Consider the following 15,967-nt stretch of genomic DNA (forward strand, 5'->3'; position numbering starts at 1 on the left):
TCCTGACACCCAGCAACCATCAGCATCTGATCAGTGTCTGAGCTGGTGCTTCAGAGGTCACTGGACATGATGAACTCGGTGGTTCCAGTGACAAACTCGGATTTTGGTCTCCCAACTGCAAGCCATGCAGGAGCCTGTCCTAGTTTTCACAATGAGATTGGGACAAGTAGTTTCCTTTCTCTGTGCTCCCACAATTATATAATTATATTTAATTATATATATACACACACACACACATATACACATACTTCCCAGGTGGCACTAGTGGTAAAGAACCCACCTGCCACTGCAGGAAAAATAAGAGACTTGAGTTTGATCCCTGGGTCAGGAAGATCCCCTGGAGGAGGGGGCATGGCAACCCACTCCAGTATTCTTGCCTGGAGAATACCATGGACAGAGGAACCTGGTGGGCTACATTCCATAGGGTCCCAGAGTGTCAGACATGACTGAAGCAACTTGACATGCATGCATGCATCCACATACATAAAAAATAATTTAACACAAAAGTCAAAGTGCTATTGAAACTTTATATATTTATCATTTTTTTATTTTGCATTTTTCTATCTCTTCTGTTCCAGTATCTCCTTGAGAGCAGGAGGCATGACTGCTGCTTCTCTGTGCCCCTTACAACTCTTAGCTGTCTGGCATAAAGCTGGAGTTCTTTCTGTATTTGCTGACTTGAGCTGAAATAGTCCCTGGAGAACCCCAGTTTCTGCCTCTATGACTTGAGCACCAGCTAATCCTCCCTCCCAGCCCCTTCAGTAGTTGCCAGGGAGTAGCTGGGGTCTGCGTGCAGGAATCGTGGAAGGCGGCAGGGTCCCAGATACTTACTTACAGCCCCCGGGCAGGGGACTCAGGGACATAGCATTAGCGCTACAAAGCATCTTGGTGCCCATCAGCTATGCAGCAAGGGGGGGCCTGGGCGGGGAGCCCAACACTATACTAGGTTCTGGCAAGATGCCTGCTTACATAGAAAGGCAACAAAAGATACACACTTGAAAGTAGAAAGTTCCATGCTACCTGAGCATGCCAGGCAGGTGCACAGCAATCAAGTATTAATGGGACAGGCCGAGGCGCAAGAAGTCAGAGTTGTTATCCTGAAAGAGGAGAGAATTGATTAACCATATAGTCTGGATCCAAGACTCCTGAGCACATTTGGGGTTGAGAGATGTTTACTCTACAGCCTAAGTGGGAAGCTTGTGAATGAGCATCAGTGGCTGGGGCAATATAGCATTGTGGATAAAAAGCATGCGCTCTGGAGCCAGAGAGCCTGAGTTTAAACCCTGCCCTGACAAGTCTTGGCCATGGGACCTTGGGCAAGTGACTTCACTCCTGGTGCTTCAAGTTCCTCACCCCTAAAATAGGAAACATCACATACCTATCTTTTTGGACTGAATGAGGTGTAAGCACAGTGCCTGCCTAGCATGTAGTAGATCCTCCAGCAGTATGGCCTGGGTTTAGTCACATCTTCTTTGAGTAGTACTCGGGTGTGCCCTGATGCTTGTGCTGTTGGGAACCCCCAGCCTGATTCCTTTGTTTCTACAATAGCAACTGCTTCATGGATCTGTTGAGTTTCATTTCATTCAATGATAAAAATTTCAGAACTGCTAGGGACTGGAAGAGCACCCAGTCTCACCTACTATAGGTCAAGGAAATTGAGTCCCAGAGATGTAAAGCAACTTGGTCATAACCACACAGCTAGTTAATGGTAGTTCCAGGACCAGAAACTAAGTCTTCTGGCTCCCAGTCCAGGTATCCTACAGAAAAGTCACACGAGAAAGGAGCCTGGCAGACAGAGAAGGAGAACAGAAGAGAGACAGGAGGGATACATACAACCTAACAGAGAGAGAAGAAAGACAGACGCGCACGTACACACACCCTGGAACAGGGAGAGAAAGGAGAGACAGGGACTGTGGGGGATGGGAAAGAAAAGGATAGATTTAAAAACAGAGATCAGAGAAACAGACATACATGGGCTGGGAGGAGAAAGAGAAAGAGGAAGGTGGGGCAGAGACAGAAGAGAAAGAGACAGGGACTCCTGCTTGTGGAGAGAGGAGGGAGAACCAGCCAACCTCTCACTGTGCCTGACTCCTTATCACATTGCCATTTCTGGGGGTGGTCTTTTCCCAAGCAGGATTACCTTGTCCAAAGCATGGAGTAAAGCAGAGAGGTTGAAATCGAGATAGACACCAGTGAAAACAAGATTTAGACATTATGTAGCCAGAATCGGCCTGACACATTACCTCTGTGCTAGCTCTTCTCTGGGTCCCAACAGGTGTCCTTTTACCATTCTCTTCCCCTCTGGGCTTGGAGGCAGTGAAAATAAGTCTCTGAGGATGAAACTGGAGCTTGGGTTCATTAAGATGCAGAAATGCATGGACAGGGCACACCTGCCATAGTATTGCTAGTGGAATAATTTTCAGTGCTGTTGTTTTTCCAGCGTAGAGTGGAACAGTACTAAAAGTGAAAGCGAAAGTGTTGGTCCTCAGTTGTGTCTGACTCTGCAACCCCATCCTCTGTCCATGGGATTTCCCAGGCAAGAATGCTGGAGTGGGCTGCCATTCCCTACTAAGCAATAGCCAAAAGAGCATTTCACAACAATATCAGCCAACTTATCTTTCCATCATGGGCTCCTTCTGAGCCCAGATAGACCTAATTTTGTTGAGAAGAACAAGGAGTAGCTAGTCTTGATCTTTCTGACAGATGCAAATTCCATCCCATTTTTACAGGCAGAGAAACTGTCATGAGTATCTCTGTAAGCTGTCTTATTCTACCTCCTTTTCTTCTTCCCCTTGCCTGTGGTGCAAGAATAAATTGGTAAAGTGTTTTGAAACACTTGTGTGCAAGCCCCTGTGCTAGGAGTTGGGGGTCCCTGGCCTGAGAGAAGACATATGTACCTGAGGATGTGTCAGTGGCAGGTGTCTGTCTGGGTTTAGGGCCAGAGAAGCAAGACAACAATGGGCTGGTGGAGTCACAGCAGGAAAATTTCCCATGGTTGGAATGGCATTTGCACTGGTCCTTGGAGCTCAGGCAGAGGATCTGGGGATGGTATTCCTGGGGATAGCCAGGAAGTGGAGAGCTAAGTTACAGCCAGGGGACAGGGAAGAGGAAATCTAACTGAGTGCCTGCTCTTGGCAGTGATAGCAGGAGGTCAGGCTGGAAGGGTTAGGACATGACCTGTTTGAGGTTCCAGTGCCCTCCCTTAAGAACAATGTGTTTTGCTTTTAAGTGGCCCAAAAGTGAGTTAGGGAGGGGCAATGATGACAGTATTTTCTGGCTCAGTGACTTTCCATTCTGAATGAATGCATTAATATTAAAATCCATAGTTCTGTACTACAAATGAATCTCACCTGTTTCTCTCAGTTTTTACTGAAGCCTCATATGGAAAGCTATAGCTTTTACTGTGTCAGCTCTTGCCTGCCAAACAATGTGTAAAAAGGATTTGAGGGTAATTTTTTTAAACTCCAGATAGTGGATCTTTTACTAGCTATAATGACTAAAGCCCCTTAATCATACTAAACCAGTTTGGGCATTGTATAATCCAATTAACAGCTTTGCATAATAAAAGGTGAGCACTTTAGGTTACAAATTGCATGCTTAGGAAAAAAATGACTGGAATGATGATGGGTCTAGAAATGAACTCTTCTTATAAAAAGGAAGGATTAAAGCATCTGAGAAGGAAAATCTCACCCAGGGCATACATAGTCCCAGGGAGATGGGGGAACACACACAGTAGGAATCATTCTCAAAAATCTGAAATGCCAACTGGTGGTAGCTGGTGGGTATGTCAGGGAGGAGATTCAAACATCAGAGGTAAGATTGGATTCCAGCCCTGAGATTTTTTTTTTTTCCTGAGATTAAATGTGTCTATAAACGTTTTATTATTCATAGCTCATGATTCATCTTTATGAGCAATTGAATATCTAATCACTTATCTTATTTAATCTTCCAACACTATAAAGCAGGTGATAGTTTGGTCTTCATCTTACTGATAAGGAAATTGAGGCTTAGAAAGGTTAAGTAAACTTGTACAAGGTCACATAGCTAGAGGCAGAGGAAGGATTTATACCCACTTCCACTGAATTTCTAAGTCCATGCTCTTAGCCTCTCTGCTATGCCCTGGGCACTATGCTGGATGATGGGGATGCAGAGAGACACAGCCCCTGCCCTCAAGGGGTTTATAAGTTAGTGCTGGAATGTCATTGCTCAAAGGGCCCAGATAGATTACTTAGTCCCAAAGGCTGAGACTTGCCCAAGATTGCATAACTGCAGACAGATGAGATTCATTCCCAAACTGCCTGTGCAGTAAGACCCACACAGGCAATCACACTCGCACTCAGACGCTCTTCACCCGCTCCATCATTAGAAAATGGCCCGCTATGGTTATTTATATCTAACACAATGCCCCTAAAAAAAAAAAAAAAATGCCCCTAAAACAAGCCCTACCCATTCTCACTTGTTTTTCACAACCATAATTACATTACCTCAACATTGTTGGTGTTTTCTTTGTTGGTGGTTTTGAGTATCTTGAATAATTTCCATTTGCCCATGGTAGTATTTAGCAGTATAAAAACTCTCAGTTAAATTTTGATGGTGATAATCCAGTCATTCAAATCTGTTCAAGTAGACAACTGATGATTCTTTGGGCAGGGCGGGTGTCCAGAAAGTGAGCAGGTTTGGGCTTGGCTGAACTGGGGGAAGTAGAGAGGGGAGAAACAGAGGGCTCTGCCAGTCAGGGTTGCTTTCTGATTGGAGTGGGGATGAGGAAGCTTTCTCATCTGACTCTTCTGTGTCACTGATCTTGGAGGGGGCACTCTATCCCTCTCCCTGTGGGAGGAGGCTGGCACCAAAGTGTATGTTCCAGTCTTCTCCATGTACTCTCCAGCTAGAATTAGCAGGGCTGGGAAGTGGGCCTTGGAGGCCTGCCTCTGATGTGCTCAGACCCTCCTGCCTGGAATTTCATGGACCCTTAGTACCCTTCACACTCTACACCTCACCCGCCTTCCTCTCTGCCCTGCTTTCCACCTTCTGTTCCCTTCCCTGTCATGGTCTTCTCCCTTGGTGCTTACTTTGATTTTCTGATTGCAGACTCTGTTCTGACTGAACAGTGGTCATTCTGTGATGAGCACCTTCCAAGGAAGGATTTGGGTCCCTCCCTCTGGCAGCCTTGGGAAGCTGGTGGGTCCTGAGAAGCAGTGAGAAGTCCCTCCCCAGAAGTTACTGAGCCTCGGGGCTTTCTTGAGCCACTGTAATTTTAAACACCTTTAATGTCCTCAGTTCCTCTTTTATTGTTAACAAGTGACTAAACAACATTCAAAAAAACTAAGATCATGACAGCTAGTTCTATCACTTCATGGCAAATATGTGGGGAACAAGTGGAAACAGTGGCAGATTTTATTTTCTTGGGCTCCAAAATCACTGTGGATGGGCAGTAACTGCAGCCATGAAGTTAAGACACTTGCTCCTTGGAAGAAAAGCTATGACAAACCTGGACAGCTTATTAAAAAACAGAGACATCACTTTACCGACAAAGGTCCATATAGTCAATGCTATGGTTTTTCCAGTAGTCATGTACAGGTGTGAGAGTTGAACCATAAAGAAAGGTGTGTGTGTATATGTGTGTGTGTGTGTGTGTGTGTGTGTTAGTCACTCAGTTGTGTCCGACTCTCTGTGACTCCATGGACTGCAGCCTGCCAGGCTCCTCTGTCCATGGAGTTCTCCAGGAGAGAATACTGGAGTGGGTTGCCATTTCCTTCTCCAATGCGAATTTTACTAGTAGTAGTTTAGTCGCTCGGAGAAGGCAATGGCACCCCACTCCAGTACTCTTGCCTGGAAAATCCCATGGACGGAGGAGCCTGGTAGGCTGCAGTCCATGGGGTCGCTAAGAGTCGGACACGACTGAGCGACTTCACTTTCACTTTTCACTCTCATGCATTGGAGAAGGCAACGGCAACCCACTCCAGTGTTCTTGCCTGGAGAATCCCAGGGACGGCGGAGCCTGGTGGGCTGCTGTCTATGGGGTCGCACAGAGTCGGACATGACTGAAGCGACTTAGCAGCAGCAGCAGCAGCAGCAGCAGCAGTTTAGTCGCTAAGTTGTGTCTGACTCTTGCAACCCCACAGACTGTAGCCTGCCAGGTTCCTTGGTCCATGGGACTCTCCAGGCAAGAATACTGGAGTGGATTGCCATTTCCTTCTCCAAGAGAAGGCTGAGCACTGAAGAATTGATGTTTTCAAATTATGGTACTGGAGGTACCATAATTATGGTACTCTTCAGAGCCCCTTGGACAGCAAGGAGATAAAACCAGACAATCCTAAAGGAAATCAATCCTAAATATTCAGTGGAAGGACTGATGCTGAAGCTGAAGCTCCAGTATTTTGGTCATCTGATGTGCACAGATGACTCATTGGAAAAGTCTCTGATGCTGGGAAAGACTGAGAGCAGAAGGAGAAGGGGGTGACAGAGGGTGAGATGGCTGGATGGCATCACCAACTCAACATGAATTTGAGCAAATTCTGGGAAATAGCAAAGAAAGGGAAGCCTGGCATGCTGCAGTCCACGGCATTGCGAAGTGTCAGATAGGACATAGTGACTGAACAACCAGACAGTCACCATCCAAGGACATTTCTGATAAACATGTACTCAGCGTGTCCTTGACCTCAACGTGCTATGTCTGGAGCTTTGAATACCAGGCTAAAGCATAAAAGATTCACACTTTGTAACTAGTGGAGAACTAGAAAAGATTCTGACCAGAGAAAACAGGTTATCAGAGTGAAGGGCTGAGGTAATTTTGTGCCAGCAGAGGACTGAGTTGGAGTGGGAAGATTGTGGGATCACAGTCATTGACTGAAGTGATGGGAACGAGGGTAGATATGAGAGTATTTATGAAAAAGCATCACTGAAAATTGCTGTCCATTTTGTTATAGAAAGCAAAGGAAGTGTCAGTTATGAATATGGAACTGTATTTTTCCAAGTGTGGTTCTTGGACCAGTTAAAGAACCCAACTCAGGTCCACTTGTCCAACATAGAGCAAAGCCAATGTACTGACATCAAGTCCTAGTGAAGGAAAGTACAGTATTTTTTGCAGGGTGACTAGCAAGGAAAACAGGAAGCTGGTGCTCAAAAGACCTGAACTCCTTAATAGTTTTCAGGGAAGGGTTTTTAAAGGCAACATTAGGGGTACACACACAGGGTATGTGATCAGTTCATGGACATTCTTCTGATTGGTTGGTGGTGAGGTAACAGGGTGATGTTTCGAGAATCCTAATTAGCAACCTTCTATTTCCATCCAGTCTGGGGTCTACTGCTTGTGGTCAGCATGTAATCACCACTCTCCCCTGGATAGGGGTGGGAGTGATCTTAGTTTCTGCAGAACGACTCAAAGATACGCACCAGATTGTTATCCGTATTCCTTCAGGAGGAACTAGGAGTCCTGTGGCTCTGTTGTTCTAATCATTAACTACATGAGCCTCCTCTTTGAAACCTGAGGAAGGCCAAACAAGAACAGGGGACATGGAGAGGCTTTTGCACCTGAAAGGACCTCGGAGATCCTACTCAGTTTCAGTTCCTCCCTTTCTTTGATGTTCCTCAATCCTGAGAGGAACAGGGGTGGGATAATAAAAGGAATACAGTTTTGGATAGAGAAGTTAAAAACTCAGTTTAGGGGGGGACTTGCCAGGGTTTCAGATCTCTGGCATTAAGATCATCTGGGCAGAGTTGGGGCTTGTTAAAAACAGATTATCTGGTCCTGTTCCACACTATTTAGTTCAGAATCTGTGGATGACATGGTGCCTGTGTTTTAGAAAGAACCCCAGGTGATTCTGAAGCATTCTAAAGTTTGAGAGCCTCTGACTTGAGAGATTCAGTTCTTAGTGATGAAAAGTGTGGTGATACCATAAACAGGAATCAAGGCACTGTAGTGAGGAAATGCTCTCAGGAAGCTGCCAAGGACAAAGATGAGTTCCAGTCACCCCAGCCTGTAGGGCTGGCCAGAGTGGAGGGGCCCAGGGGAGGAAGACTGCTGGTCTCCTAGCTGGCTTCCACCTGGCATCACATGTGTCAGGAGACAGGACCATGGTTCTCAGGGGAAGATAATCTGTTCACCTGCTAATGAGTTTCAGCTGAGCCCTCTTGGAAACGTGACAGCTTTCCCTGCCATAGCAAGACATTTATTTTGATCATACTTGTTCCAAAGATGAGACAGAAAATGAATTGCTGATAACTGATAATTGCTGATAATTGGGCATTTCAAGTGTTGCCCACATGCTCTCCAGTCACAGCCAATGGGGAGCAGGGTGGTGCTGGCAAAGGATGAGCCATTCCCCTTTAGAACTAATGTGCAGTGTGCTGTGTAAGGAAGCAGAAATAATGATTTGATGGACTGTCCTGGGTACTCTCACACATCATGTGTACTGGAGCCTTTAACAGGACAAAATGTATTGTTGACACATGATGACGTGTCAGCCCTCCTCCCTGAGCTCAGAATAATGGCTTCTACAGAGTTGAGGGGTGGGGCTGGGAGGTAGGGGGGCGTGAAGAACTGAGTGGGGCAGTTCTTCACTTTATGTAAAACATCTTGCCTATTTTATCAGGGATCAGATTATGACACAAAATTAATAACATATTTCAAATAAGATGATTGATCAGGGAGAGCCAGGGAGGGAATCAGTTGGAATTCTGATTTCACAACTGTTTGCTAAACATCTTCATTTCTTTTCATGGTTTTGCCCTTCTTCACACAGAAAGTTCTCACATCAGATTGGTTGAGTTAATTCACTCATTTATTCAGCTGATGTTCTTTGAGGACTTAGCAGTAAACCAAACAAAGCCCCTGCCCGTGTGGGGCTTATATTTAGGAAGTAGAGAAAAACACTACTGCAAACAAACAAATATGTCATAGGTGCTAAGTGATAGCCAGTGAGCTAAATGAATAAGCCATGGAATGTGTTTAAGAAAAGGTTCCAAGTATGTGAAATGGAACCTACACAGTCCTTGGGGCCAGAATGAGCTAGGTGCATTCATGAAAACAGGAGAACGGTCAGAGTACCACAGTGAGTCAAGGGAGAATGGACAAGAACCTAGGTTCCTCTAAGTTATGATGCCCTTAATTTATGATGGTGCACATTTTGGTGATGCTTTAGCCACCTAAACCATTCATGTAAACAGAGCTTAGACATCAACTTAAAACTGTGTTCAAAGGTAGTTGCCTTAAAATGCAGGGTCCTCCTGCATTTTAAGTTGGAGTCCTTCTCCAGTGTTAAGTGAAAGTGAAGTCACTCAGTTGTGTCTGACTCTTTGTGACCGCATGGACTGTAGCCTGCCAGGCTCCTCCATCCATGCAATTTTCCAGGCAACGATACTGGAAAGAGTCACTCTCTCCTTCTCCAAAATTAAGATTCTATCATATTAGAAGAATCAAAAAAATCAGAGTCCCAGGACAGAAAGCAGCTACACCTTTGATTTTCTCCCATTCACTTGGTTGCATTCATGCCCACAGTTCAGAAAATATCAATACTTCTCTTCAAAAGGACTTTTCTGTTCTCCTTAGCAGCTAGAAATAACTGTCTCCTCCCCTGAAAAACAGAGTCTTGATTGTATACTGGTTGGAATAAACACAATTAGATGAGGAAGAAAGGGGGTGATTAGGGAATTATACATAATGGCTGTTAGATTGACTCCTGAATCCAGTTCAGGATGTGAGTGTCCTCCCTTGGAAAAGGCTGTTCTGGGAAAGGACTAATTCTGGTGAAAAAGTTGGGGAAAGTTGGGGCGTGAGAAAGGAGGAAGAACTTTACAAGTGGTTTGCAAGATTACCTGCCTGCTGTTGTGGTGAGGAGTCCTGGGCTGACCAGGACTACTGTCCCCAGTGACAGGGCAAAGAACAGGCCTCCGGCTGAATGGGTTGGCACAGCTTTCCCTGAGACAGTAGGCAGCCATGCTTGCACCTGACTATTCATGTCTATAAATATTCATTGAGTATCTCCTGCGTGTGCAAGGCTGGTGGGGACACTGGGGGCAGGCAAGTGATGAAAGGGTAGCATACAGTGGTGGAAACCTTGTACTTCTTCAGGAACCACCTGCAAAGTGAGGCAGTGCAGAGGGAGGATACACACAAAGGGAGAACTTTGAGTGCAGACTGTGAGAGGTACTGAAATGGAGGGTCCTAGCTAAGGAGTATGGAGCTAGAGACATTCAGAGTCATATGTTGAGAGGACGAGTTTGAGTTGACTTCAGCATGTCTTAAGCAAACCCCTCTGCCAAGTACCATGCTATGTACAGGAATCACAGAGAGGTCAGAGTCTAGTGGAAGAGACCAGCCTGTGGGCAATAATTGTAGTTTGAACAGAGCAGAGTGATACCACCCCCAGCCTGAGTGGGCTGTTAAAGAGAAAAGACTTTCCAAAACTAGAGATTTTGAGATGGTGCTTAAAGGATAAATACGAAGGAGCCTGGGAAGTAGATGTAGGGAGAAAAAAAGAGACATTTCATGTGAAGTGAAAAATAGCAAGAACAAAACTCAGAAGGTAACAAGCAGTTTTGGGGATATTGAGAGGTGGGACAGGAATCCGCTGGAGGTGGAGTTTGGGGTAGGTAGGGCTGGTCACAGAGGACTTCACATGTCATGTTAACGCTTCCCTCATAGCTCAGTTGGTAAATCATCTGCCTGCAATGCAGGAGACCTGGGTTCGATTCCTCGGTCAGGAAGATCCCCTGGAGAAGGAAATGGCAACCCACTCCAGTATTTTTGCCTGGAGAATCCAATGGACAGAGGAGCCTGGTGGGCTCCAGTCCATGGGATAGCAAGAGTTGGACACAACTTAGCAACTAAACCACCACTACCAAAAATTATACCCCAGTGAAATGCCTTCAGGAATGCAAGGGTTAATTTGATGTAAGCCTAAATTTATAATTCTTCAGATGGATTTCATATCCCTAATTTTTTTATCATTAGGATCCAGCTGTATTAATAATTTATAATTTATTTTTAAACCTTCGTGTATAAAATTACTCCTTTGAAATTAAAGGCACATCTTGCCAGAATCAGATTGAGAACTATCATTGGGTGCTACTTCCCACTCAAGTTCAGACGCACACCTGTCATTTATCAAAACCAGAATGTGAGTATGCAAATTGAAAGAAAACATGAAAAAATCTGTCATCTGCTATCCCTTGTGATTCACTTGCTTCTGTACCAGTGACAAGTTCCTCTTCCACCCAGTTTTTCAAGGCTTTCTCCTGGAGGGATTAACCTTACACCTGCTTCTTCATCACCCCATGCCCACTCACCAAATCCTAGCCATTCTGTCCCCTAAATATTACTCAAACCTGCCTCCTCACAGACACTGCCATTGGCCTCATCTGAGCTATTATTGCCTCTTGTCAGGATTTCTATAGGAACTTCCTGTTTTCCTGCCTTCATCCAATCGATTCTCCACAAAGCAGTCAGAGCAATAATTTTTAAATCAAATCTGATGGTGTCGTTCTCCTCCTTTAGTTAGCCTTTTAGGGGCTCTTAGGCCAAACACTGGAATGGAGCTCAGCCCACCAAGGCTTAGCTCTATCTGGTGCCTGCCTTCTCTGGGCTCATTTCCTACTAAAGCCTGCTTAAGCCATGCTGATCTTTTCAGTTGCTAACTTGGTTAAGTCCTACTGTCTCTCAGGTCTCAGCTAAACCTCATTTCTTCAGAGTGAGCTTCCCTGGCTTTTGGCACTTTTCACCCTTGCCATTAATGATGAATTGTGTGGTTTCATATCTAGTGCTCATTACCCACCTAGACTGAGTTCCTAGAGTCAGGGCCAGCCCTGCTTTGTTTAATCCTGCACCTCGGGCTGTCCTCTGGCCTGACACTAGGCCACCATAAGACGAACAATATATATTTATTAGAGTATGTGAATAGCCATATCCCACACATGCTTCTCTGCATCCAGAAGACCCTTCCTTCAGACAAAAAATAAAAGGAAAACCTCCTATTGTTGGAAACACTTAAATACCAATTCAAAACCATCAGAAGTATCATTACCTATCATCCTGTACTATCCTAACTATAACTGATAATTGACTATTTTAAATAAGATCTTGTAGATGAGAGAAATTAAATAAAGGGGCACAAATAAGGGGTACCTTGATTGGTGCTTACACTTTGATAGGGTCCGGGGTGAGGCTAGAAACTCAATTTATTCTTCAGCCAGTGATGTTCAGGTTCTGGGTCTCACTAGACTTCCGATGCTGCACATTAATTTACAGTGTGTCGCTAAGTGCCAGGCACTGCTGGTGTCTGCTCACAAGCACCTTTCTCTGCTATGCAGTCCGTGTTAGAACCCTGTATCCCCAGGGTTGGGGACCATGAAATCAAAGGTCAAGAGAGCTTATGAACTGTCTGAAACAAAATCGACAGAAATTATCATTTTGAACAATTCATTGATTACGTTTATCTGTCCTCAGGTACTTCTTCAGTCTCTATGTATTACTAAAGTAATTTTATTCCCTTCCTAAATCTTTTGCTTTTATATTTGTTAAGTTGATTTCCCTGCAGTCCCTGAATCGGCATTGAGGTTGCACTGTTTTCCCCACAGCTCCAGTTCTAATGAAAGAAGTTAGACTAAACGGAGACAATGTAACATCACAGAGCAAAGTTATGTGTAAACTAAGTAAAAGCCTCTTAAATATGAAATAGACTTTTAAGTGGTTAAATTTGAGCTAATTGAGTAAACTAGGTGTCACAAAAGGAAAATAAATTGACATTTTAAAGAAACCAAAATAACTGAAACAGTAAACAAATTGCTTTTAAAAGAAAATGTTTAAAAGTTGTGAAAACACCCCCAGGGAGTATAAAAGCTAACCATTTATGAACTAGTACATACCAAACATTTCTCTCTAACCAATTTGCTTTAGAATATTATTTAGAATATTTATTGAAAATGAAATAGATTGAAATTTTAGAGGTTGAAAATGAAAAGGAACAAAATAAAATTCATGAAAAAAGTGCCAGAGAAGTAGATCACACTTAACTACTCAAAACGAATTTAAAAAAAAAAAAATTATGATCTGAAAATACGTCATAAATTCCAAAGCACTCATGAAAAGCTACAAGACAGCTCTTTTGTATATAAAAATTATCTCCAAGCTTCAGTTCATTCTCAAAAGGGGATTAATGAAAGTTTAAATATGCATAAAAATTATAAAGTTACACCATCCATGGTACACAATATATGGAAAAATTTGTGACTAGAAATGTTTATCTTTGGCTTTGCATGCTAATACCCATCATCCCTTTTACTGTACAGAACTGTGGGATCAAATTGTGGTAAGTCAAGTAAAAATGCACTCTCCTGATTTTTTTTTGCTGAAATATCACCATAAGTAACTCAAAAGAAAAGTAGGCTCTTCTTTATTCTGAGAAAGGGATATTTAAAGTTCCTTTCAGTGCTGCCTTTCAGTGTTTGCAAAAGGTAAAAATTCAGTTCACTTACTATTGCAATTTCTTTCTGCAGATATGCCTCCAGAATATTAAAAAGTATTGTCAGATTTTTGTTAGTGTCTAAAATCTTTTTGATTGAAGTATAGTTGATTTACAATATTGTGTTAGAGTCAGGTGTACAGCAAAGTGATTCCGTTTTATACATATATTTTTTCAGATTAATTTCCATTATTGATTATTATAAGATATTGAATATAGTTCCCTGTGTTATATATAAATTCTTTTTGCTAAAGTGTTTAAGCTCTTTACACTAAGTGTTTAGATAAAGTTATTTTTTAAAGGCTTTTTTCCCCTTTCATTTTCATGGATAATTACCTGACTTGGCTTTATACCATGTACTTTTGTTAAACCTCATTTTTATATTTATATGTGCTTTTCTCTAATACCATCTTGGTATGACTTTATGATATTGAAAGTTTCCATACTTCGTACAATTGCAGACATTAATTTGTCTCAAATGTCAGAGGATGTGAAGCCAAAGGGTAGATTCTATAGAACCATAACTCCCATGCCTACAATCCAGGCAATGATTTGGTCTCTCTGCTTACCACAGGACAATCTGTAAAAGAAAGTATCTGTAAAATTAAAGTATCCTTTTAAACAGGCCTAGTCCATCTAAATAATTTTCCCAAAAGTCCTTCTAAAATCTGAGAAAGCTAGCACCTCATTAATCAAATGTTTAGTTGAAGTTTACTGTAGTAGGAGTAGAGTCACATTAGTTGAATCTTGGCAGGATCTGCAATAGGTATGTCTGTCCTGTAATTCTGATTTAATTGTGGCCATTTGATTTATTGAATGCCAACTTCTCAGAGCCCAGATAAACTGCTTCCCTTCTCCCTGGGATGCTGCAATTCATGGGGTCGCAGAGGCGGACATGACTGAGTGACTGAACTGAACTGAACTGAACTGATGTGGACAAATGCAAAAGGGACTCCAGGCTTTGATCCTGCCTATATTTCAAGGGTTTTACTGCCCCTCAGGACAACATATTTCCTCACCTTCTCAGCATTCCCTCACCCATCCCTCTTTTTCAGCTGCCCTCAACTCCAGGGAAAATGTCTTGAGGCCAATCACTATACCTTAAGTCGGGAGAACATGGAGTTTCTACTGCTTCCCAAGAGCATCAGCGATACTAAAGACCTTACTTTATTTGGTTGATTGGTTGATGCTGATTGGAGGAGAAAGATGAAAAGAAACCAGAGACCACAATTGTCCTGGTGATGGGCTATCTTTAGTACAGTTCCAGTTGGGGATTGACTACTCTGGACTTTACTTCCAGTATTAGGGATGGAGTCCTAGGAGAGCAATGAGGCAGGGTCCCCATGACTTAGTGACACTTCCATGAGCATTTTTATGGTGGAGTGAGAGCGAAGGAACTGCCCTGACCTGATACCGCCTGTATGTGTGCTCAGTGGTTCAGTCATGTCCAACTCTTTGTGACCCCATGGACTGTAGTCTGGCAGGCACCTCTATCCATGGAATTTTCCAGGCAAGAATACTGGAGTGGGTTATCATTTCCTACTCCAGGGGATCTTTCCGACCCAGGGATTACTGCCTAATTTCCTGCAAGTGTGTCTGACTTTATGGTTGGAGTCAAAGTTGTGAGAGGGTTAAACTGTGTCTGGTGGTCTATGTAGCTTGTTTAAAATAATGGGCTTATTAAGGCTGAAAAAACTGAACAAGTAATGAGAGGATATTCTGGAGATCAAAGAGGAGGAGCTGAACTTAGTTAAGGATGGGATTGTTATATTGCTAATGACAGTAATGAAATCCCTATCATGGATTGAACATTTCCACCTGGACTGCCACTTTCTAATTGGGATGGGACTCTGATAGCCTAGCGGTCACACATGTTGTCACATGTCTTTCCTTTTGCCAAGAAGTCATTGTTTCTGTCTTCCTTCTCTGACTAGGTGTTAGATTGGATTGAAAACCACGGCGAGGCCTTTCTCAGCAAGCACACAGGGGTCGGGAAGTCTCTGCACCGAGCTCGGGCCCTGCAGAAGAGGCACGATGACTTTGAAGAGGTGGCTCAGGTGAGATGTGAATGGTTGTATGTGTTTGGATCCTGGAGAGGGAGACCAGGGCTGTGGCTTTGGTGTTTGGTGGGACATTCTGGGCTGCCTTCCTGCCTGATGCAAGGAGATCCTTGTTTTGGATCACTAGATGAATGGTAAATAAATATTTGTCAACTGCAGACAGTTGCAGTAGAAAGAGTAAGGCAGGGAAGAGGTAGCTGGGAAGGGTATCAGTACAGGATGATAACCCTAACCCCATGCTGTCTTTCCTTACTGAGGTAGAGGAATTGGGTGTAAAATCCGTTGCCAGTTTGCTCATGTAAATTACAGGTCAGAGAGAAAATAGAGTGGGGAGGCTTCCTCTGTCACAGGCATTACTTTTCCCTGTCCAGCCAACAAGTAATCTCTTGATATAATCCACCTCTCCCTGCTCCTGCTTCCTGATTAGACTGTGTCTTTATGAGAGAAGAG

At 43.5% G+C, this 15,967-nt stretch overlaps 1 protein-coding gene across 23 annotated transcripts in view; it reads left to right on the forward strand.

The window, feature by feature from the left end:
* The window catches only part of KALRN (kalirin RhoGEF kinase), a 692,612-nt gene that overhangs the window by 310,882 nt on the left and 365,763 nt on the right, over positions 1–15,967 (forward strand). For all 23 annotated transcript variants that reach the window (XM_027536336.1, XM_027536351.1, XM_027536368.1 and 20 more), the window contains exon 10: positions 15,392–15,514. In XM_027536336.1, coding sequence (XP_027392137.1) covers positions 15,392–15,514 — 123 coding nt within the window. The remainder of the gene's footprint in view (positions 1–15,391; positions 15,515–15,967) is intronic.

This window comes from Bos indicus x Bos taurus, chromosome 1 (genome assembly GCF_003369695.1).
Source record: "Bos indicus x Bos taurus breed Angus x Brahman F1 hybrid chromosome 1, Bos_hybrid_MaternalHap_v2.0, whole genome shotgun sequence".
NCBI lineage: Eukaryota > Metazoa > Chordata > Mammalia > Artiodactyla > Bovidae > Bos > Bos indicus x Bos taurus.